This window comes from Lolium rigidum, chromosome 1 (genome assembly GCF_022539505.1).
Source record: "Lolium rigidum isolate FL_2022 chromosome 1, APGP_CSIRO_Lrig_0.1, whole genome shotgun sequence".
NCBI classification, from domain to species: domain Eukaryota; kingdom Viridiplantae; phylum Streptophyta; class Magnoliopsida; order Poales; family Poaceae; genus Lolium; species Lolium rigidum.
The window spans coordinates 114317810-114334872 of record NC_061508.1 but is presented as its reverse complement, the minus strand read 5'-3'; the positions used below and the strand labels follow the sequence as shown (position 1 = coordinate 114334872).

Sequence of the window (17063 nt, the reverse complement as noted above, 5' to 3'; positions counted from 1 at the left end):
CCGACCTGCCCTTCCGCCTACATATAGTCTTCGTCGCGAAACCCCCGCATCGAGAGCCACGATACGGAAAACCTTCCAGAGACGCCGCCGCCAATCCCATCTCGGGGGATTCAGGAGATCGCCTCCGGCACTCGCCGGAGAGGGGAATCATCTCCCGGAGGACTCTTCACCGCCATGGTCGCCTCCGGAGTGATGAGTGAGTAGTTCACCCCTGGACTATGGGTCCATAGCAAGTAGCTAGATGGTTGTCTTCTCCTCATTATGCTTCATTGTCGGGTCTTGTGAGCTGCCTAACATGATCAAGATCATCTATCTGTAATGCTATATGTTGTGTTTGTTGGGATCCGATGGATAGAGAATACTATGTTATGTTGATTATCAATCTATTACCTATGTGTTGTTTATGATCTTGCATGCTCTCCGTTACTAGTAGAGGCTTTGGCCAAGTTGATGCTTGTAACTCCAAGAGGGAGTATTTATGCTCGATAGTGGGTTCATGCCTCTATTGAATCTGGGGGAGTGACGAAAGCCCTAAGGTTGTGGATGTGTTGTTGCCACTAGGGATAAAACATTGATGCTATGTCCGAGGATGTAGTTATTGATTACATTACGCACCATACTTAATGCAATTGTCTCGTTGTTTGCAACTTAATACCTGGAAGGGGTTCGGATGATAACTCCGAAGGTGGACTTTTAGGCATAGATGCATGCCGGATAGCGGTCTATGTACTTTGTCGTAATGCCCAATTAAATCTCACTATACTCATCATATCATGTATGTGCATGGTCATGCCCTCTCTATTTGTCAATTGCCCAACTGTAATTTGTTCACCCAACATGCTATTTATCTTATGGGAGAGACACCACTAGTGAACTCGTGGACCCCGGTCCATTCTTTTACATCGAATACAATCTACTGCAATACTTGTTCTACTGTTTTCTCGCAAACAATCATCATCCACACTATACATCTAATCCTTTGTTACAGACAAGTCGGTGAGATTGACAACCTCACTCGTTATGTTGGGGCAAAGTACTTTGGTTGTGTTGTGCAGGTTCCACGTTGGCGCCGGAATCCTCGGTGTTGCGCCGCACTACATCTCGCCGCCATCAACCTTCAACGTGCTTCTTGACTCCTACTGGTTCGATAAACCTTGGTTTCTAACCGAGGGAAACTTGCCGCCGTACGCATCACACCTTCCACTTGGGGTTCCCAACGGTCGCGTGCTGTACGCGTGTCAAGCTAAATTTCTGGCGCCGTTGCCGGGGAGATCAAGACACGCTGCAAGGGGAGTCTCCACATCCCAATCTCTTTACTTTGTTTTTGTCTTGCTTTATTTTATTTACTACTTTGTTTGCTGCATTATATCAAAATACAAAAAAATTAGTTGCTAGTTTTACTTTATTTACTGTCTTGTTTGCACTCTATATCAAAAACACACAAAAAATTAGTTACTTGCATTTACTTTATCTAGTTTGCTTTATTTACTATTGCTAAAATGGGTACTCCTGAAAATACTAAGTTGTGTGACTTCACAACCACAAATAATAATGATTTCTTATGCACACCTATTGCTCCACCTGCTACTACGAGCAGAATTCTTTGAAATTAAACCCGCTTTACTAAATCTTGTTATGCGAGAGCAATTTTCTCGGTGTTAGTTCCGATGATGTCGCTGCCCATCTCAATAATTTTGTTGAATTGTGTGAAATGCAAAAGTATAAAGATGTAGATGGTGACATTATAAAATTAAAATTGTTTCCTTTCTCATTAAGAGGAAGAGCTAAAGATTGGTTGCTATCTCCGCCTAAGAATAGTATTGATTCATGGACTAAATGCAAGGATGCTTTTATTGGTAGATATTATCCCCCTGCTAAAATTATATCTTTGAGGAGTAGCATAATGAATTTTAAACAATTGGATAATGAGCATGTTGCACAAGCATGGGAAAGAATGAAATCTTTGGTTAAAAATTGCCCAACCCATGGACCGACTACTTGGATGATCATCCAAACCTTTTATGCAGGATCGAATTTTTCTTCGCGGAACCTATTGGATTCAGCTGCTGGAGGTACCTTTATGTCCATCACTCTTGGTGAAGCAACAAAGCTTCTTGATAATATGATGATTAATTACTCTGAATGGCACACGGAAAGAGCTCCACAAGGTAAGAAGGTAAATTCCGTCGAAGAAACCTCTTCCTTGAGTGATAAGATTGATGCTATTATGTCTATGCTTGTGAATGATAGGACTAATGTTGATCCTAATAATGTTCCGTTAGCTTCATTGGTTTCTCAAGAAGAACATGTTGATGTAAACTACATTAAAAATAATAATTTCAACAACAATGCTTATCAGAACAATTCTAGTAACAACTATAGGCCATATCCTTATAATAATGGCAACGGCTATGGTAATTCTTATGGGAATTCTTACAACAATAATAGGAACACACCCCCTGGACTTGAAGCCATGCTTAAAGAATTTATTAGTACACAAACCGCTTTTAACAAATCAGTTGAAGAAAAGCTTGGGAAAATTGATATACTTGCTTCTAAAGTCGATAGTCTTGTCGCTGATGTTGATCTTTTGAAATCGAAAGTTATGCCTAATGAAAATCATAATAATAAAATTGTTACTACAACAAATGCCATCCAAGTTAGAATTAATGAGAATATAAGATTGATGGCCGAATTGCGTGCTAGGTGGGAGAAAGAAGAAAATGCTAAAGAAGATAATATAGCTAAAGTTTGGACTATTACCACCACTAGCAATGCTAATGCTTCACATGTTGCTGCACCTCCTACTAATAATGGTAAAATAATTGGTGTTAGCAATGTTTCCACTTCTAATGCAAAGCGCGAAAAACTACCTCGAAACTCGCTAAAACTGCTGAAACTGCCTGTGATAAAACTGCTGAAATTTTTTCCAACATTGGGGATGATGATCCCATTGCTTTAGATTATAATGGTTTGGATTTTGATGATTGCCACATCTCTGAAGTTATAAAGTTCTTACAAAAACTTGCTAAGAGTCCTAATGCTAGTGCTATAAACTTGGCTTTCACGAAACATATTACAAATGCTCTCATAAAAGCTAGAGAAGAGAAATTAGAACGCGAAGCTTCTATTCCTAGGAAGCTAGAGGATGGTTGGGAGCCCATCATTAAGATGAAGGTCAATGACTTTGATTGTAATGCTTTATGTGATCTTGGTGCAAGTATTTACGTTATGCCTAAGAAAATCTATAACATGCACGACTTGCCACCATTGAAAACTTGTTATGGAGGATAAATTTGATTATGATTACAATATGCCTCCTATATTTGATGATGAGAATAATAATGATAGCTACTTTGTTGAATTTGCTCCCACTACAACTAATAAAATTGATTATGCTTATGTGGAGAGTAATAATTTTATGCATGAGACTCATGATAAGAATGCTTTATGTGATAGTTATATTGTTGAGTTTGCTCATGATGCCACTTGGATATTATTATGAGAGAGGAAAATATGGTTGTAGAAATTTTCATGTTACTAAAATGCCTCTCTACATGCTGAAATTTTTGAAGCTACACTTGTTCTATCTTCCTATGCTTGTTACTTTGCTCTTCATGAACTTGTTTATTTACAAGATTCCTTTTCATAGGAAGCATGTTAGGCTTAAATTTGTTTTGAATTTGCCTTTTGATGCTCTCTTTTTCTTCAACTACTATTTCTTGCGAGTGCATCATTAAAACTGCTGAGCCCATCTTAATGGCTATAAAGAAAGAACTTCTTGGGAGATAACCCATGTGTTCATTTTGCTACAGTACTTTTATTTTGTATTTGAGTCTTGGAAGTTGGTACTACTGTAGCAACCTCTCCTTATCTTAGTTTTATTGCTTTGTTGTGCCAAGTAAAGTCTTTGATAGTAAGGTTCATACTAGATTTGGATTACTGCGCAGAAACATATTTCTTGCTGTCACGAATCTGGGCCTAATTCTCTGTAGGTAACTCAGAAAATTATGCCAATTTACGTGAGTGATCCTCAGATATGTACGCAATTTTCATTCAATTTGGGCATTTTCATCTGAGCAAGTCTGGTGCCATTTTAAAATTCGTCTTTACGGACTGTTCTGTTTTGACAGATTCTGTCTTTTATTTCGCATTGCCTCTTTTGTTGTGTTGGATGGATTTCTTTGTTCCATTAACGTCCAGTAGCTTTGTGCAATGTCCAGAAGTGTTAAGAATGATTGTGTCACCTCTGAACATGTGAATTTTCAATTATGCACTAACCCTCTAATGAGTTTGTTTTAAGTTTGGTGTGGAGGAAGTTTTCAAGGGTCAAGAGAGGAGGATGATATACTACGATCAAGAAGAGTGAAAAGTCTAAGCTTGGGGATTCCCCGGTGGTTCATCCCTGCATATTTCAAGAAGACTCAAGCATCTAAGCTTGGGGATGCCCAAGGCATCCCCTTCTTCATCGACAAATTTATCAGGTTCCTCCCTTGAAACTATATTTTATTCGGTCACATCTTATGTACTTTACTTGGAGCGTCTGTTTGTTTTTGTTTTTGTGCTTTTGTTTGTGTTTTTGTTTGAATAAATGCTTGTGTGGGAGAGAGACACGCTCCGCTGGTTCATATGAACACATGTGTTCTTAGCTTTTAATGTTCATGGCGAAGGTTGAAACCGCTTCGTTCATCGTTATATGGTTGCAAACGGAAAATGCTACATGTAGTAATTGATAAAATGTCTTGGATAATGTGATACTTGGAAATTGTTGTGCTCATGTTTAAGCTCTTGCATCATATACTTTGCACCCATTAATGAAGAAATACATAGAGCTTGCTAAAATTTGGTTTGCATAATTGGTCTCTCTAAGGTCTAGATAATTTCTAGTAAAGAGTTTGAACAACAAGGAAGACGGTGTAGAGTCTTATAATGTTTACAATATGTCTTTTATGTGAGTTTTGCTGCACCGGTTCATCCTTGTGTTTGGTTGCAAATAACCTTGCTAGCCTAAACCTTGTATCGAGAGGGAATACTTCTCATGCATCCAAAATCCTTGAGCCAACCACTATGCCATTTGTGTCCACCATACCTACCTACTACATGGTATTTCTCCGCCATTCCAAAGTAAATTGCTTGAGTGCTACCTTTAAGTAATTCAAAATTTATCACCTCTTATTTGTGTCAATGTTTTATAGCTCATGAGGAAGTATGTGGTGTTTATCTTTCGATCTTGTCATTTACTTCGGACAAACTTTCACCAATGGACTAGTGGCTCATCCGCTTATCCAAATAATTTTGCAAAAACAGCTGGCAATGGGGTGCCCAGCCCCAATTAATTAACTTGCATTAATAATTCTCTTCACATGTTTTGCTCTGATCTATTAGTAAGCAACTTAATTTTGCAAATAGACACTCCTCCATGGTATGTGAATGTTGGAAGGCACCCGAGGATTCGGTTAGCCATGGCTTGTGTAAGAAAAAGGTTGGGAGGAGTGTCATCCATAAATAAAGAAAAACTAAACTAAAGTACATGTGTAAACAAAAGAGAAGAGGGATGATCTACCTTGCTGGTAGAGATAACGTCCTTCATGGGAGCCGCTCTTGAAAGTCTGGTTGATAAGGTAGTTAGAGTGCCCACTACCATTCGTTGACAACAACAAACACCTCTCAAAATTTTACTTTTATGATCTTTTTATGTTTTCAAAACCAAAGCTCTAGCACAAATATAGCAATCGATGCTTTCCTCTTTGAAGGACCTTTCTTTTACTTTTATGTTGAGTCAGTTCACCTATTTCTCTCCACCTCAAGAAGCAAACACTTGTGTTAACTGTGCATTGATTCTTACATACTTGCATATTGCACTTGTTATTTACTCTATGTTGACAATATCCATGAGATATACATGTTACAAGTTGAAAGCAACCGCTGAAACTTAATCTTATTTTGTGTTGCTTCAATACCTCTACTTTGAATTTATTGCTTTATGAGTTAACTCTTATGCAAGACTTATTGATGCTTGTCTTGAAGTACTATTCATGAAAGGTTTTTGCTTTATGATTCATTTGTTTACTCATGTCATTACCATTGTTTTGATCGCTGCATTCATTACATATGCTTACAATATTATGATCAAGTTTATGATGGCATGTCACTCTAGAAATTATCTTTGTTATCGTTTACCTGCTCGGGACGAGCAAGAACTAAGCTTGGGGATGCTGATACGTCTCCGACGTATCGATAATTTCTTATGTTCCATGCCACATTATTGATGATATCTACATGTTTTATGCACATTATATGTCATTATTATGCGTTTTCCGGAACTAACCTATTGACGAGATGCCGAAGGGCCAGTTCCTGTTTTCTGCTGTTTTTGGTTCCAGAAATCCTAGTAAGGAAATATTCTCGGAATCGGACGAAATCAAGGCCCAGCATCCTATTTTTCCACGAAGCTTCCAGAACACCCGAGAGCCACCAGAGGGGAGCCCTGGTGGGCCCACACATGGGGCCGGCGCGGCCAAGGAGCCAGGCGCGCCGCCCTAGTGTGTCACCGCCTCGTAGCCCCTCCGACTCCGCCTCTTCGCCTATTTAAAGGTCCCTGACCTAAAACCTCGATACGAAAAAAGCCACGGTACGAGAAACCTTCCAGAGCCGCCGCCATCGCGAAGCCAAGATCCGGGGACGGGGAGTCTCCGTTCGGCACGCCGCCGGGACGGGAAGTGCCCCGGAAGGCTCCTCCATCGACACCACCGCCATCTTCACCAACGCTGCTGTCTCCCATGAGGAGGGAGTAGTTCTCCATCGAGGCTCGGGGCCGTACTTGGTAGCTATGTGGTTAATCTCTCTCCTATGTACTTCAATACAATAATCTCATGAGCTGCCTTACATGATTGAGATTCATATGATGATGCTTGTAATCTAGATGTCATTATGCTAGTTAAGTGGGTTTTACTTATGTGATCTCCTGGAGACTCCTTGTCCCACGTGTGTAAAGGTGACAGTGTGTGCACCGTGTGGGTCTCTTAGGCTATATTTCACGGAATACTTATTCACTCGTTATGAATGGCATAGTGAAGTGCTTATTTATATCTCTTTATGATTGCAATGTGTTTTGTATCACAATTTATCCGTGTGCTACTCTAGTGATGTTATTAAAGTAGTTTATTCCTCCCGCACGGTGTAATGGTGACAGTGTGTGCATCCGTGTTAGTACTTGGCGTAGGCTATGATTATGATCTCTTGTAGATTATGAAGTTAACTATTGCTATGATGGTATTGATGTGATCTATTCCTCCTACATAGTGTGAAGGTGACAGTGTGCATGCTATGTTAGTACTTGGTTTAGTTGTGTTGATCCGTCATGCACTCTAAGGTTATTTAAATATGAACATTGAATATTGTGGAGCTTGTTAACTCCGGCATTGAGGGTTCGTGTAATCCTACGCAATTAGTGGTGTTCATCATCCAACAAGAGAGTGTAGAGTATGCATTTATCTATTCTGTTATGTGATCAAAGTTGAGAGTGTCCACTAGTGAAAGTCTAATCCCTAGGCCTTGTTCCTAAATACTCGCTATCGCTGCTTGTTTATCGTTTTACTTGCGTTACTATCTGCTTGCGTTACTATCGCTTGTTTCTCGTCCTGGGCAAAGCACTTTTCTGGTGCCGTTACTACTGCTCATATTCATTCATACCACTTGTATTTCACTATCTTTTTGCCGAACTAGTGCACCTATTAGGTGTGTTGGGGACACAAGAGACTTCTTGCTTTGTGGTTGCAGGGTTGCATGAGAGGGATATCTTTGACCTCTTCCTCCCTGAGTTCGATAAACCTTGGGTGATCCACTTAAGGGAAACTTGCTGCTGTTCTACAAACCTCTGCTCTTGGAGGCCCAACACTGTCTACAAGAATAGAAGCTCCCGTAGACATCAGCGATGCAACAACGCGGCTCGATCTAGGCATCCAACAACAACAACAACAACAACAACCAAGCCTTTCAGTCCCAAACAAGTTGGGGTAGGCTAGAGTTGAAACCCATAAGATCTCGAAGCCAAGTCATGGTTCCGGAACATGGATAGCTAACTTCCACGCACCCCTGTCCATGGCTAAATCTTTGTCGATATTCCAAACCTTCAGGTCTCTCTTAACGGACTCCTCCCATGTCAAGTTTGGTCTACCATGACCCCTCTTAATATGCTCAGCACGCTTTATCCGTCCGCTATGCACTGGCGCTTCCGGAGGCTTTCGTTGGATATGTTCAAACCATTTGAGACAATGTTGGACCGACTTCTCTTCAATCGGTGCTACCCCAACTCTCTCCCGTATATCATCATTCCGTACCTGATTCTTTCTTGCACATATCCATCTCAACATGCGCATCTCTGCTACACTTAACTGTTGGATATGCCGTCTCTTCGTTGGCCAACACTCCGCGCCATACAACGTCGCAGGTCGGATAGCTGTCCTATAAAATCTGTCTTTTAGCTTTTGTGGCACTCTCTTGTCACAGAGTACGCCAGAAGCTTGGCGTCACTTTATCCAACCAAGCCGAAAATTGCTGATCCGATGTGAGCCAAGAGGGATGCACCCTACCAAACGAGCCCTACATTAACCCGAATAGCATCCATGGAGTTGTAAGCAACCAATCAGGCCTTGCATTCGGACAAAGCCCCAAACCAAACCAAACCAAAGCTCACGGAAAAGCCCGTGAGAAGCCCACTAAAGCCACCTGAACCAGAGCGGCGCGTATATTAACGCGAATTCAGAGCACGGAGCACCTCAAGCTCAAATCCCTTCCTCTCCTCGCGTATCCCCCTTATCCCCTTCTCCCGCTCCACCATGGCCACCGCCATGTCCCTCGCCATGGCCGCGGCCACCGACGCCTCCCTCCACCACCCCGCCTTCCCCGCCCACCACAAGCTCGCCCCGGCCTCCGCCGCCCTCCCGCTCCTCTTCTCCCGCGCGCCGCTCCTCCGCTCCACCCGCCCCCGCCTCCCCCTCACCCCCTTCGTCGCGTCATCCGACGCCGCCGAGGCGAGCGTCGACTGGACCGACGCGGAAGAAGCCGACGAGGCGGTGCCGGAGGAGGAGCCCGTGGCGGCGGCATCCGGTGGGGATGCGGGTTACGCGTCGGAGCCGCCCGAGGAGGCCAAAATTTACGTCGGGAACCTCCCGTACGACGTCGACAGCGAGGCGCTCGCCCAGCTCTTCGACCAGGCCGGCGTCGTCGAGGTCGCCGAGGTGAGCCTACCGCGCGCTACCCAAAATAATTAGTAATAAGAAACTAAATAAAACCTGCGTTTCTTCACGTGATGGGTTTTAATTACCCTGTATTAACTGGTAACTGGTTATTTTTGAGGTTGGAGGTTTTTCGTGCAAAGAGTAAAATCAAGTAATCGCTTGTGCTTAGTACTAGCATTTAGTTAGCTACTTGTGCCTTGATAATTTGTTCATTTTGGTAAAACCAAACGGTCGGGATTTTACTTTATCAGTCCTGTTTGTGTCCTCAGATGTTAATTTTGAGTGGTGTAAGCGTATACGTCTATACATTCTGTGCAGTATTTGATAGTTGATACAGTTTTGGGGGTGCCTTCCACTGAATTATAGCTCCCAATGTCATCATGCCAGCTGCGAGCAGTTGGTGTGCTGTGCTCAGTTTGTGTTTCTTATTTGACGGGGCTTTCTTCAACTCCAGGTTATTTACAACAGAGAGTCAGGCCAGAGCCGTGGATTTGGGTTCGTCACCATGAGCACCATTGAGGAAGCTGACAAAGCCATCGAGACGTTCAACCGCTACGTGAGCTGCATTTCTATCTTCTAATTCACTTAGTTATTCAAATTGTGTCTAGAGTCCACAGATTATTAATTTTTGTTTCCTATCTTCCATCACTTGCATATCTTCAAGTTATCGTGATGCATATGTGCCTTGACATGACTCAAAACATGATTGATGAACAACTCAGTTGCAGTACATAATAATCCCTCTGTCCAATGAAACATGTTTTGGCAATCTAAGATACATCCAAATTTTGGCAATCTAAGACATGTTTCTTTGAACGGAGGGAGTATAGCAGAATATATAAACTGCATACCGTGCTGAATAGCTCACTGGGTAACTTCTATTCAACAGGACATTAACGGGAGACTTCTGAATGTAAACAAAGCAGCTCAAAGGGGTTCCCGTGTGGAGAGACCTCCTCGACAGTTTGCATCTGCTTTCAGGGCTTATGTTGGCAACCTGCCATGGCAAGCGGAAGAATCTGGGTTGGTGGACTTGTTCAGCAAGCATGGGAACGTACTTAACGCGACAGTCGTATACGACAGAGAAACTGGGCGTTCACGCGGATTTGGCTTTGTAACTATGGCTTCAAAGGAGGATCTCGACAGTGCTATTGAGGCACTTGATGGAGAGGTGAGAACATAATCATATCTTTCTGAAAAAATACATAATAACACCACTGCAGCATGGAAGCAAAATACTTTTCTCCCGGCTGATGCTGATCTGTTGTTATTATGAACTCTAGGAGATGGATGGCCGCCCACTCCGAGTGAATGTTGCAGCTGAGCGACCCCAGCGAGGTTTCTAATTCGGCGTAGATCTGGAGAGCATGGCTGGAGGTTTCTCATGGACAGATAAGACAGCAATGCTGAAATGTTACTACCGAAGAATGATGCTGATTTTGACACTTACAAATCCTGCATTAGCCTCATGATGCCGGGTTCTCCCCTCCGCTCTTTGTTCAGCTTCTCTTTGCTGCTGAGTTATCATGTTAATTTCTTGTATACACAATGAGTTCAAACCTTATAATAGGCTACTGTAATGATGCCCTAGTGTTCTCATGATAATCCAAGGTTTTCTTGATAATGCCAATATGATATTTATGCAAAGGACATAAAGCACGGCAGACGGTGCACTCTTGCTGACCAAAATTACGTTCGCTTCACAGCCTGACATTTCTTAAGAGAACCATAGAAATGCAGGATTGCTCAAGCTTACAGGATAAGTCAATTTACGCCAACCCAAAATTTCAGTAACAAGAGGATTATATCATTGTGAGAGCAGTTGCTACGAGGATACTAGCATGAACAACATTTAGCAAAACACACACATGCTTCAATACTTATGAAGTTCCAGTATCCACAAACCCCAGAGTTGTACACTGACAGCAGGATAAACTTTATGTACAAACATAGCGCCTTGATTGGCACATGGAATGGCAGAATGTGGCGATCAGTTCGAGTGTAGCTGGGCATCCTTGCTAGTGAGTGGCACATAGCGCACAGACGTCTCATCTCTGACACTGACTGTGCCGTCTAGCTTCTTGTCCACCACCTTCAGCTCCTGGAAGACGGTCCCAACTGGGATCACCATTCTGCCGCCAGGCTTCAGCTGCTCGATCAATGCCTCTGGAATCTGTGGTGCCGCAGCTCCGACATGGATGCAGTCATAGGGTGCGAGCTCTGGCCAGCCCTCCCTGCCATCTGTATCAGTTACAAACAACATAGTCTGAGACACAATATAGTAAGATGGGTACAATTCCTATGGGTTTTCGTCAAAAGGGTAGGCAAACACATGGAAAATGGAGAGGAAACAACCAATGGTATGCTCAAACAATAAATTCGTTCCAAAGCTTAAAATAGATTGTTACTTAGCCCCAAATCAAAGTAAGCAACCCATGTAAGATATAGCTGATTAGGTTCTTCTATCAGTTTTGTATGCATACAAGACCTGAAAATTGCGAGTCTATATTTTCATCTTACCAAACAGTAACACAGAAGAAAAGTAGATGAGTAAAAAACGCAGACTTGGTTTACTTACCAGCAATATGAATACTGAGAGATCCATCTTTAAGCTGTGGGTCTGCTGCACTCTTTTTGATGTTTTCTGTAGAAGATGCAACCAACTCTGGTATGTGTTCAACACCAACCGCTCGTCCTTCCGGTCCAACCATGAGTGCAAAGCAAGCTGTTAGGTACCCAGTGCCTGTCAAATTTACCAAAAGAGTTCAGGACCAAGGTGTTAAGCATTTCAGCCACTAAAACAAGATAGTATTACTATTACTTACAAAGATATGATCTGATAGATACCAGAATTGCTACTTAATCTTTAAAGGCAGGTGTTGAGAGGAGAATATAACATGTCAAATGTGGCGACCTGCCCTCTCATGTATTTTACTTTAGGCAGCTTTCTCATATATATGTCTGTTGCTAGACTACTCTGCCTTTAAAACTTAAAAGATGAAGGTTGCTCAATTTGCCAAATGACATGGGACATGAACATAAACTGTCCATACTTCAGTTGAAACGGTGCCAGACAAATTCACTTCAGATATTTCAGTTGAACTGATTTGAGTATACTCAAGTCTGACACGTACCTGATCCAACATCCAGAGCCCGCATCCCGGGCTGCAGATGATCCTCCAGGAGCTCCAAGCAAGCAGCATGCATGTGAGGTGCGGATATGGTTGCATTGTAACCAATTGCCATTGGGCTATCGAAGTAGGGGGAAGCGCCCGGAGGCACAAACAGCCCCCTGTCGATGGCCTCCATGACCTCCGCGACTTTGGTCGACTTGATTACCCCGTATCTCTGCAGTTGCTCAACCATGGCCTTGTTCTTGTCGCTAGCTCCGCTCGACCACAGTCCATTGTGTGTCAGTGCCGCCTGCAGCAGAGTCATGATACAAACGTAATCAGTCTGACTTGCCCATTCTAAACGGTGGCAAATTTAGTGAAGAAAACTGGTTCTCTTATGATCAACAAAGTAACTGAAATTTATGGATCGTTGCATATCAGGACATTTCTATCTCGCACGCACGATGGTTTCAACCAAGAAAAACCTTATAATAGCCTAGCGTTTTGGCGCCCTTCTAACTAATTTGGATGATATCGAGAGTTTGATTTCCACCATCCACATTCCCAGCCTTAAGATGGTCGCACTTAAGATTGGATATAGGGGTCTGAAGAGATTTAGTCGGATCAGAGTGCATAAACCGCCAGCTACAAAAGATTTGTACGGAAGGAAGGAGACACTGTGAGAATTGGTCGCCGTGCCCTAATAATTCCCCTCCAATACAAACTCTAGTTTCTAACGAAGAAACAATTCCAGCGGCCCCTTTGATCGAGAGAAAGAAACGATTCCCCTCCAATTCCGCTCCAACTCTTCTCACAGTTGCAGATCAAAGGTTCGAGGTACCAAGAACCAGATCAACGAATCAGCCAGCTGCAGCGCAATCAGACAATTCCAGGAAGAACTTACGGAGCGGGGCGAGGAGAGACAGGAGAAGATGGAGCGGAGTACCTCCATGGCTGGGCGCGGAGAGGCTCTGGACCTAGAGGAGGAATAAGTTGCTGCGCTGCTGCAGTGGGGGGAGTCGACGGCTCTGGGGCGGTGGATGCTCGTCCGCCGGTCGCGGTGGTGCGCGAAGAAACTGGACCGGAATCTTTCCCCAAGGAGCAGCACGGCTCGCCTCTTGCTCATCTCTTCTGTTCTCTCTCCGGCTTTGGCTTTGCGACTGATTGGGCTTGGGCAGGCCTATGTCGTTGTAGGGCTGAAATGGGCCCGTGAGGCCGTGACACCGCCTACACCACAATGAAGACTTCCATTCCACTAAAAAAACACCACAATGAAGTCTCTTTCCGCTAAAAAAACACACAATGAAATCTCCAAGGAAATGAAAACATAGTTGCTAGCTTTGGCCTAATCATGTACAGTCCCATGAGAGGATTTTTGGGCTTGGCGTTTCGAGAAGACGGGTTTATTTACTGTTCGATATGCTTATCAAGTTTAGTCCATACGAAGATGATTCGAGAAGATTGGTTAGAGGCGAGACAATCGAGTTCATCCTCTACCAGTGGAGCTGAAGCAATGGTGTAAGATGTGAAAAGTGAAAGTACCTAGCAAAATTGGTGTCTTAATTACTTTGGAGACGAGCTCATCAGAGTATCCCCACAGATTCAGCTAGGCATCATCGAAATATGGTTGTCACCCTGAATGCAGTTTCCGTCATTTGCTAATGGTGACTAGAGGCACTCTTTATTGGACTGTGCAATGTTACGAAGCGTATGAGCTTTACTAGATGAAGAATTGGCTGAGAACATATCCGCTAACCAATGCCGAGATGCGAAATAATGGATATTCTTCTTGATCGAGTCATGAAATCAATCCCAGCTTGCTCAAACTGTTGTTGCATTGTACGTTATTTGATTAGCTCGCCGCAAGACCATCCATGAAGAAATTAATCTTCCAGAACCCGTTCTCGATTTTCAAGTTCATGGAGGAATTCATGGTAGACCAATATATGAGTGCTTCACCGCCACGGGAAAGGCCGGTTGATCATCATGTCCGACCGGCGGTAGCTCGTTGGGTTGCACCTAGTGGGGACTATGCAAAGATTAACGTGGCACCATGGTGGTGTGGCTGCAACAGGTCGGAGACAATATGGAACTTATCTGGGATCATCTGCCTTAGTTTGCCATGCTATATCCGCCCCCGCGACCTGTTAAACATAGTTTGTTTTAGGTTGTTTTCTGTTTTTCTTGATACACGTATATGGAGTAGTACTCCAATACGGTGTCCCTGTACAATGCCACGATGGGGCTCTTCCATCTATATAAACACGTAGCCGACGCCCCTAACGGGTCACGTTGTTCCAACCTAAAAACCCTAACGATTGTCATGGTATCAGAGCCTTCCTCTCAGTGACATCGCTGCCGAAACAAAAATCGCCGCCGCCGTCGCACAGAGCTGCCGCCGCCATCCAAATCCGCGAGTTGCAGATCAACTGCCGCCGCCAACAAACGCCGCCGTAGGAATTCCTGCCGCCGCCCTCCAAAACAACCAGACAACAAAACAAAGATCGCCGCCGCTGCACGTCAACTGCTGCCGCCGCCAACAAAACCCTACAAAAGCCAAACCCTAGACAACATCCCCCGCCGTCGTTTCTCGCTGCAGATCTCTGTCGATGGCGTCATCCTCTGCTACGATCTCGTCGTTGGCTGCTGCTCTTGGCTCGCCCCCGGCCCAGCTGCTGACTCGAGACAACGCCTTGGTGTGAAAAGCTCTGGTTGTTCCTGCTCTTCGGGGTGCTCGTGCCCTGAATCTCGTCGAAGGCAAAGAACCAGCGCCGCCAGAGACCATCGAAGTAACCACTGATGGCCAGAGTGAGCAGGTTGATAATCCTGCATATGATACATGGATAGCCAGAGATCAACAAGTCCTGCGGTTCCTCCTGAATTGTCTGTCCCCGGACATGCTCTCTCATGTGCTTGGACTTGAGACATCTGCTGCGGTGTGGAAGACCATCAATTCCCTGACTACAACGCAGTCAAAGGCCAGGGCTCAACAGCTGCGTTCTGCCCTCAATGATCTCAAGAAAGGCTCTATGTCCGCTGAGAAATATTTTGCCAAGGCCAAGATTCTTGCTTCGGAGCTTGCTGCTGCCGGGAAGCCGCTAGATGATGATGAGTTAATTTGGTCGCTCTTACATGGCCTTGACGGCAACTACAATAATCTGAAGACTGCTGTCCGTGCAAATCCCTCCACCACCTTAACTGATCTGTTCAGCCAGTTGCAGTCTTTTGATCAGATGAATAAGCTCGGTGATGCCACTGAAGATGATTTTACCTCTTCTGCCAACTTGGCACGTCGTACTGCAGGCTCTCGCCAAGATGATCGTCGCCCTGACGACTACCGTGACCGGCGTGATGACAGCCGTGAGCGGCGTGATGACAGGCGTCCCAGAACTGATGACAGACGTGATGATAGACGCCCCAGATTTGATGACAGGCGTGCTGGCTATGATGATCGCCGTCGCCGTGATGATGGTCCTAGAGATGGTCCTCGTGATGATGGACGCCGTCGTGATCGGGTTCCCACTCCTTATGTCAATGTGGATTGTCAAATCTGCACAAAACATGGGCATCCTGCTAGTGCCTGTTGGTGGAGGTTTCAGCGTGACAGACGTGATGGTGGTACTCGTCGTGATGAAGGCCATCAAGGTGACAAGGATGCCAACCTGGCATCATATGGAGTGGACACTAATTGGTATTCTGATACTGGAGCTACAAACCATATTACAAGTGAATTGAGCAAGCTTACTACTCAGGAGAAGTACACCGGTGGTGATCATGTCCACACTGCAAATGGCAATGGTATGCAAATAAGTCATATTGGTAATTCATTGTTACGTATTCCCCATAATTATCTACACCTCAAAAACGTCCTTCATGTCCCAAGTGCCTCAAAAAATCTTATATCTGTTCATAGACTTACTCTTGATAATAATGTTTTCATTGAGTTTCATCCTTTTTTCTTCTTTATCAAGGATCAAGCCACCGGGAGCATTCTGTTTAAGGGTCCATGCTATGGAGGTCTCTACCCATTGGTGCCATTCTCCACTGGGTCTTCCAAGCAAGCTTTCATTACAATAAAGCCATCTTCATCCACTTGGCATCGCCGCTTAGGACATCCATCCTCGTTTGTGGTTCAGCAAATTCTTAGGAAATATAAGATTTCTTTTTCGCCTGAAATAAACCCATACATTTGTGATTCTTGTCAACTAGCTAAGAGTCATCAGTTACCATACCCTGTCTCTACTAGTGTATCTACTGTTCCATTGGAACAAGTTTTTTCAGATGTATGGGGTCCAGCACCTGTATCTGTTGGAAAACATTCATATTATGTGAGCTTTATTGATGATTTCAGTAAATTTACTTGGATCTATTTGCTTAAGAAGAAATCTGATGTGTTTCAGGTCTTTCAAAATTTCCAACAATTAGTTGAGCGCAAATTCAATAGAAAAATAGTTACTGTCCAAACTGATTGGGGTGGTGAATATCAAAAACTCAACAGGTTTTTTCAAAAGATTGGCATTACCCATCATGTCTCCTGTCCACATGCACACCAACAAAATGGGTCTGCTGAACGCAAGCATCGTCACATAGTTGAAGTTGGTCTTGCTCTTCTTGCCAATGCCTCTATGCCCTTGAAATTTTGGGATGAAGCCTTCCTAACAGCCACTTTTCTCATCAATCTTCTACCAAGTAAAGTCATTGATCATGATAC

General features: G+C 43.8%; 2 protein-coding genes across 3 annotated transcripts; one reads left to right on the top strand and one right to left on the bottom strand.

Moving 5' to 3' along the window:
- Positions 1-8814: 8814 nt before the first annotated feature.
- LOC124659988 (31 kDa ribonucleoprotein, chloroplastic-like) lies at positions 8815-10869 on the top strand. Its single transcript, XM_047197823.1, has 4 exons — positions 8815-9239; positions 9694-9795; positions 10129-10410; positions 10523-10869. Exons 1-4 carry the CDS (start codon positions 8838-8840, stop codon positions 10583-10585), a joined length of 849 nt encoding a protein of 282 aa, XP_047053779.1. The 5' UTR covers positions 8815-8837; the 3' UTR covers positions 10586-10869.
- Positions 10870-11024: 155 nt separating this feature from the next.
- Positions 11025-13474, bottom strand: LOC124660095 (protein-L-isoaspartate O-methyltransferase 1-like). Of its 2 annotated transcripts, none has more exons than XM_047197914.1 (4): positions 13257-13474; positions 12374-12662; positions 11818-11982; positions 11025-11480 (listed from the first exon to the last, which is right to left on the bottom strand). In XM_047197914.1, the coding sequence occupies exons 1-4, from the start codon at positions 13302-13304 to the stop codon at positions 11230-11232; spliced, it is 753 nt and encodes a 250-aa protein (XP_047053870.1). In that variant the 5' UTR covers positions 13305-13474; the 3' UTR covers positions 11025-11229. The 2 variants fall into 2 exon arrangements, with proteins under 2 accessions (XP_047053870.1, XP_047053939.1); XM_047197983.1 differs by having other exon boundaries at positions 13299-13474.
- Between the last annotated feature and the right edge of the window lie 3589 nt (positions 13475-17063).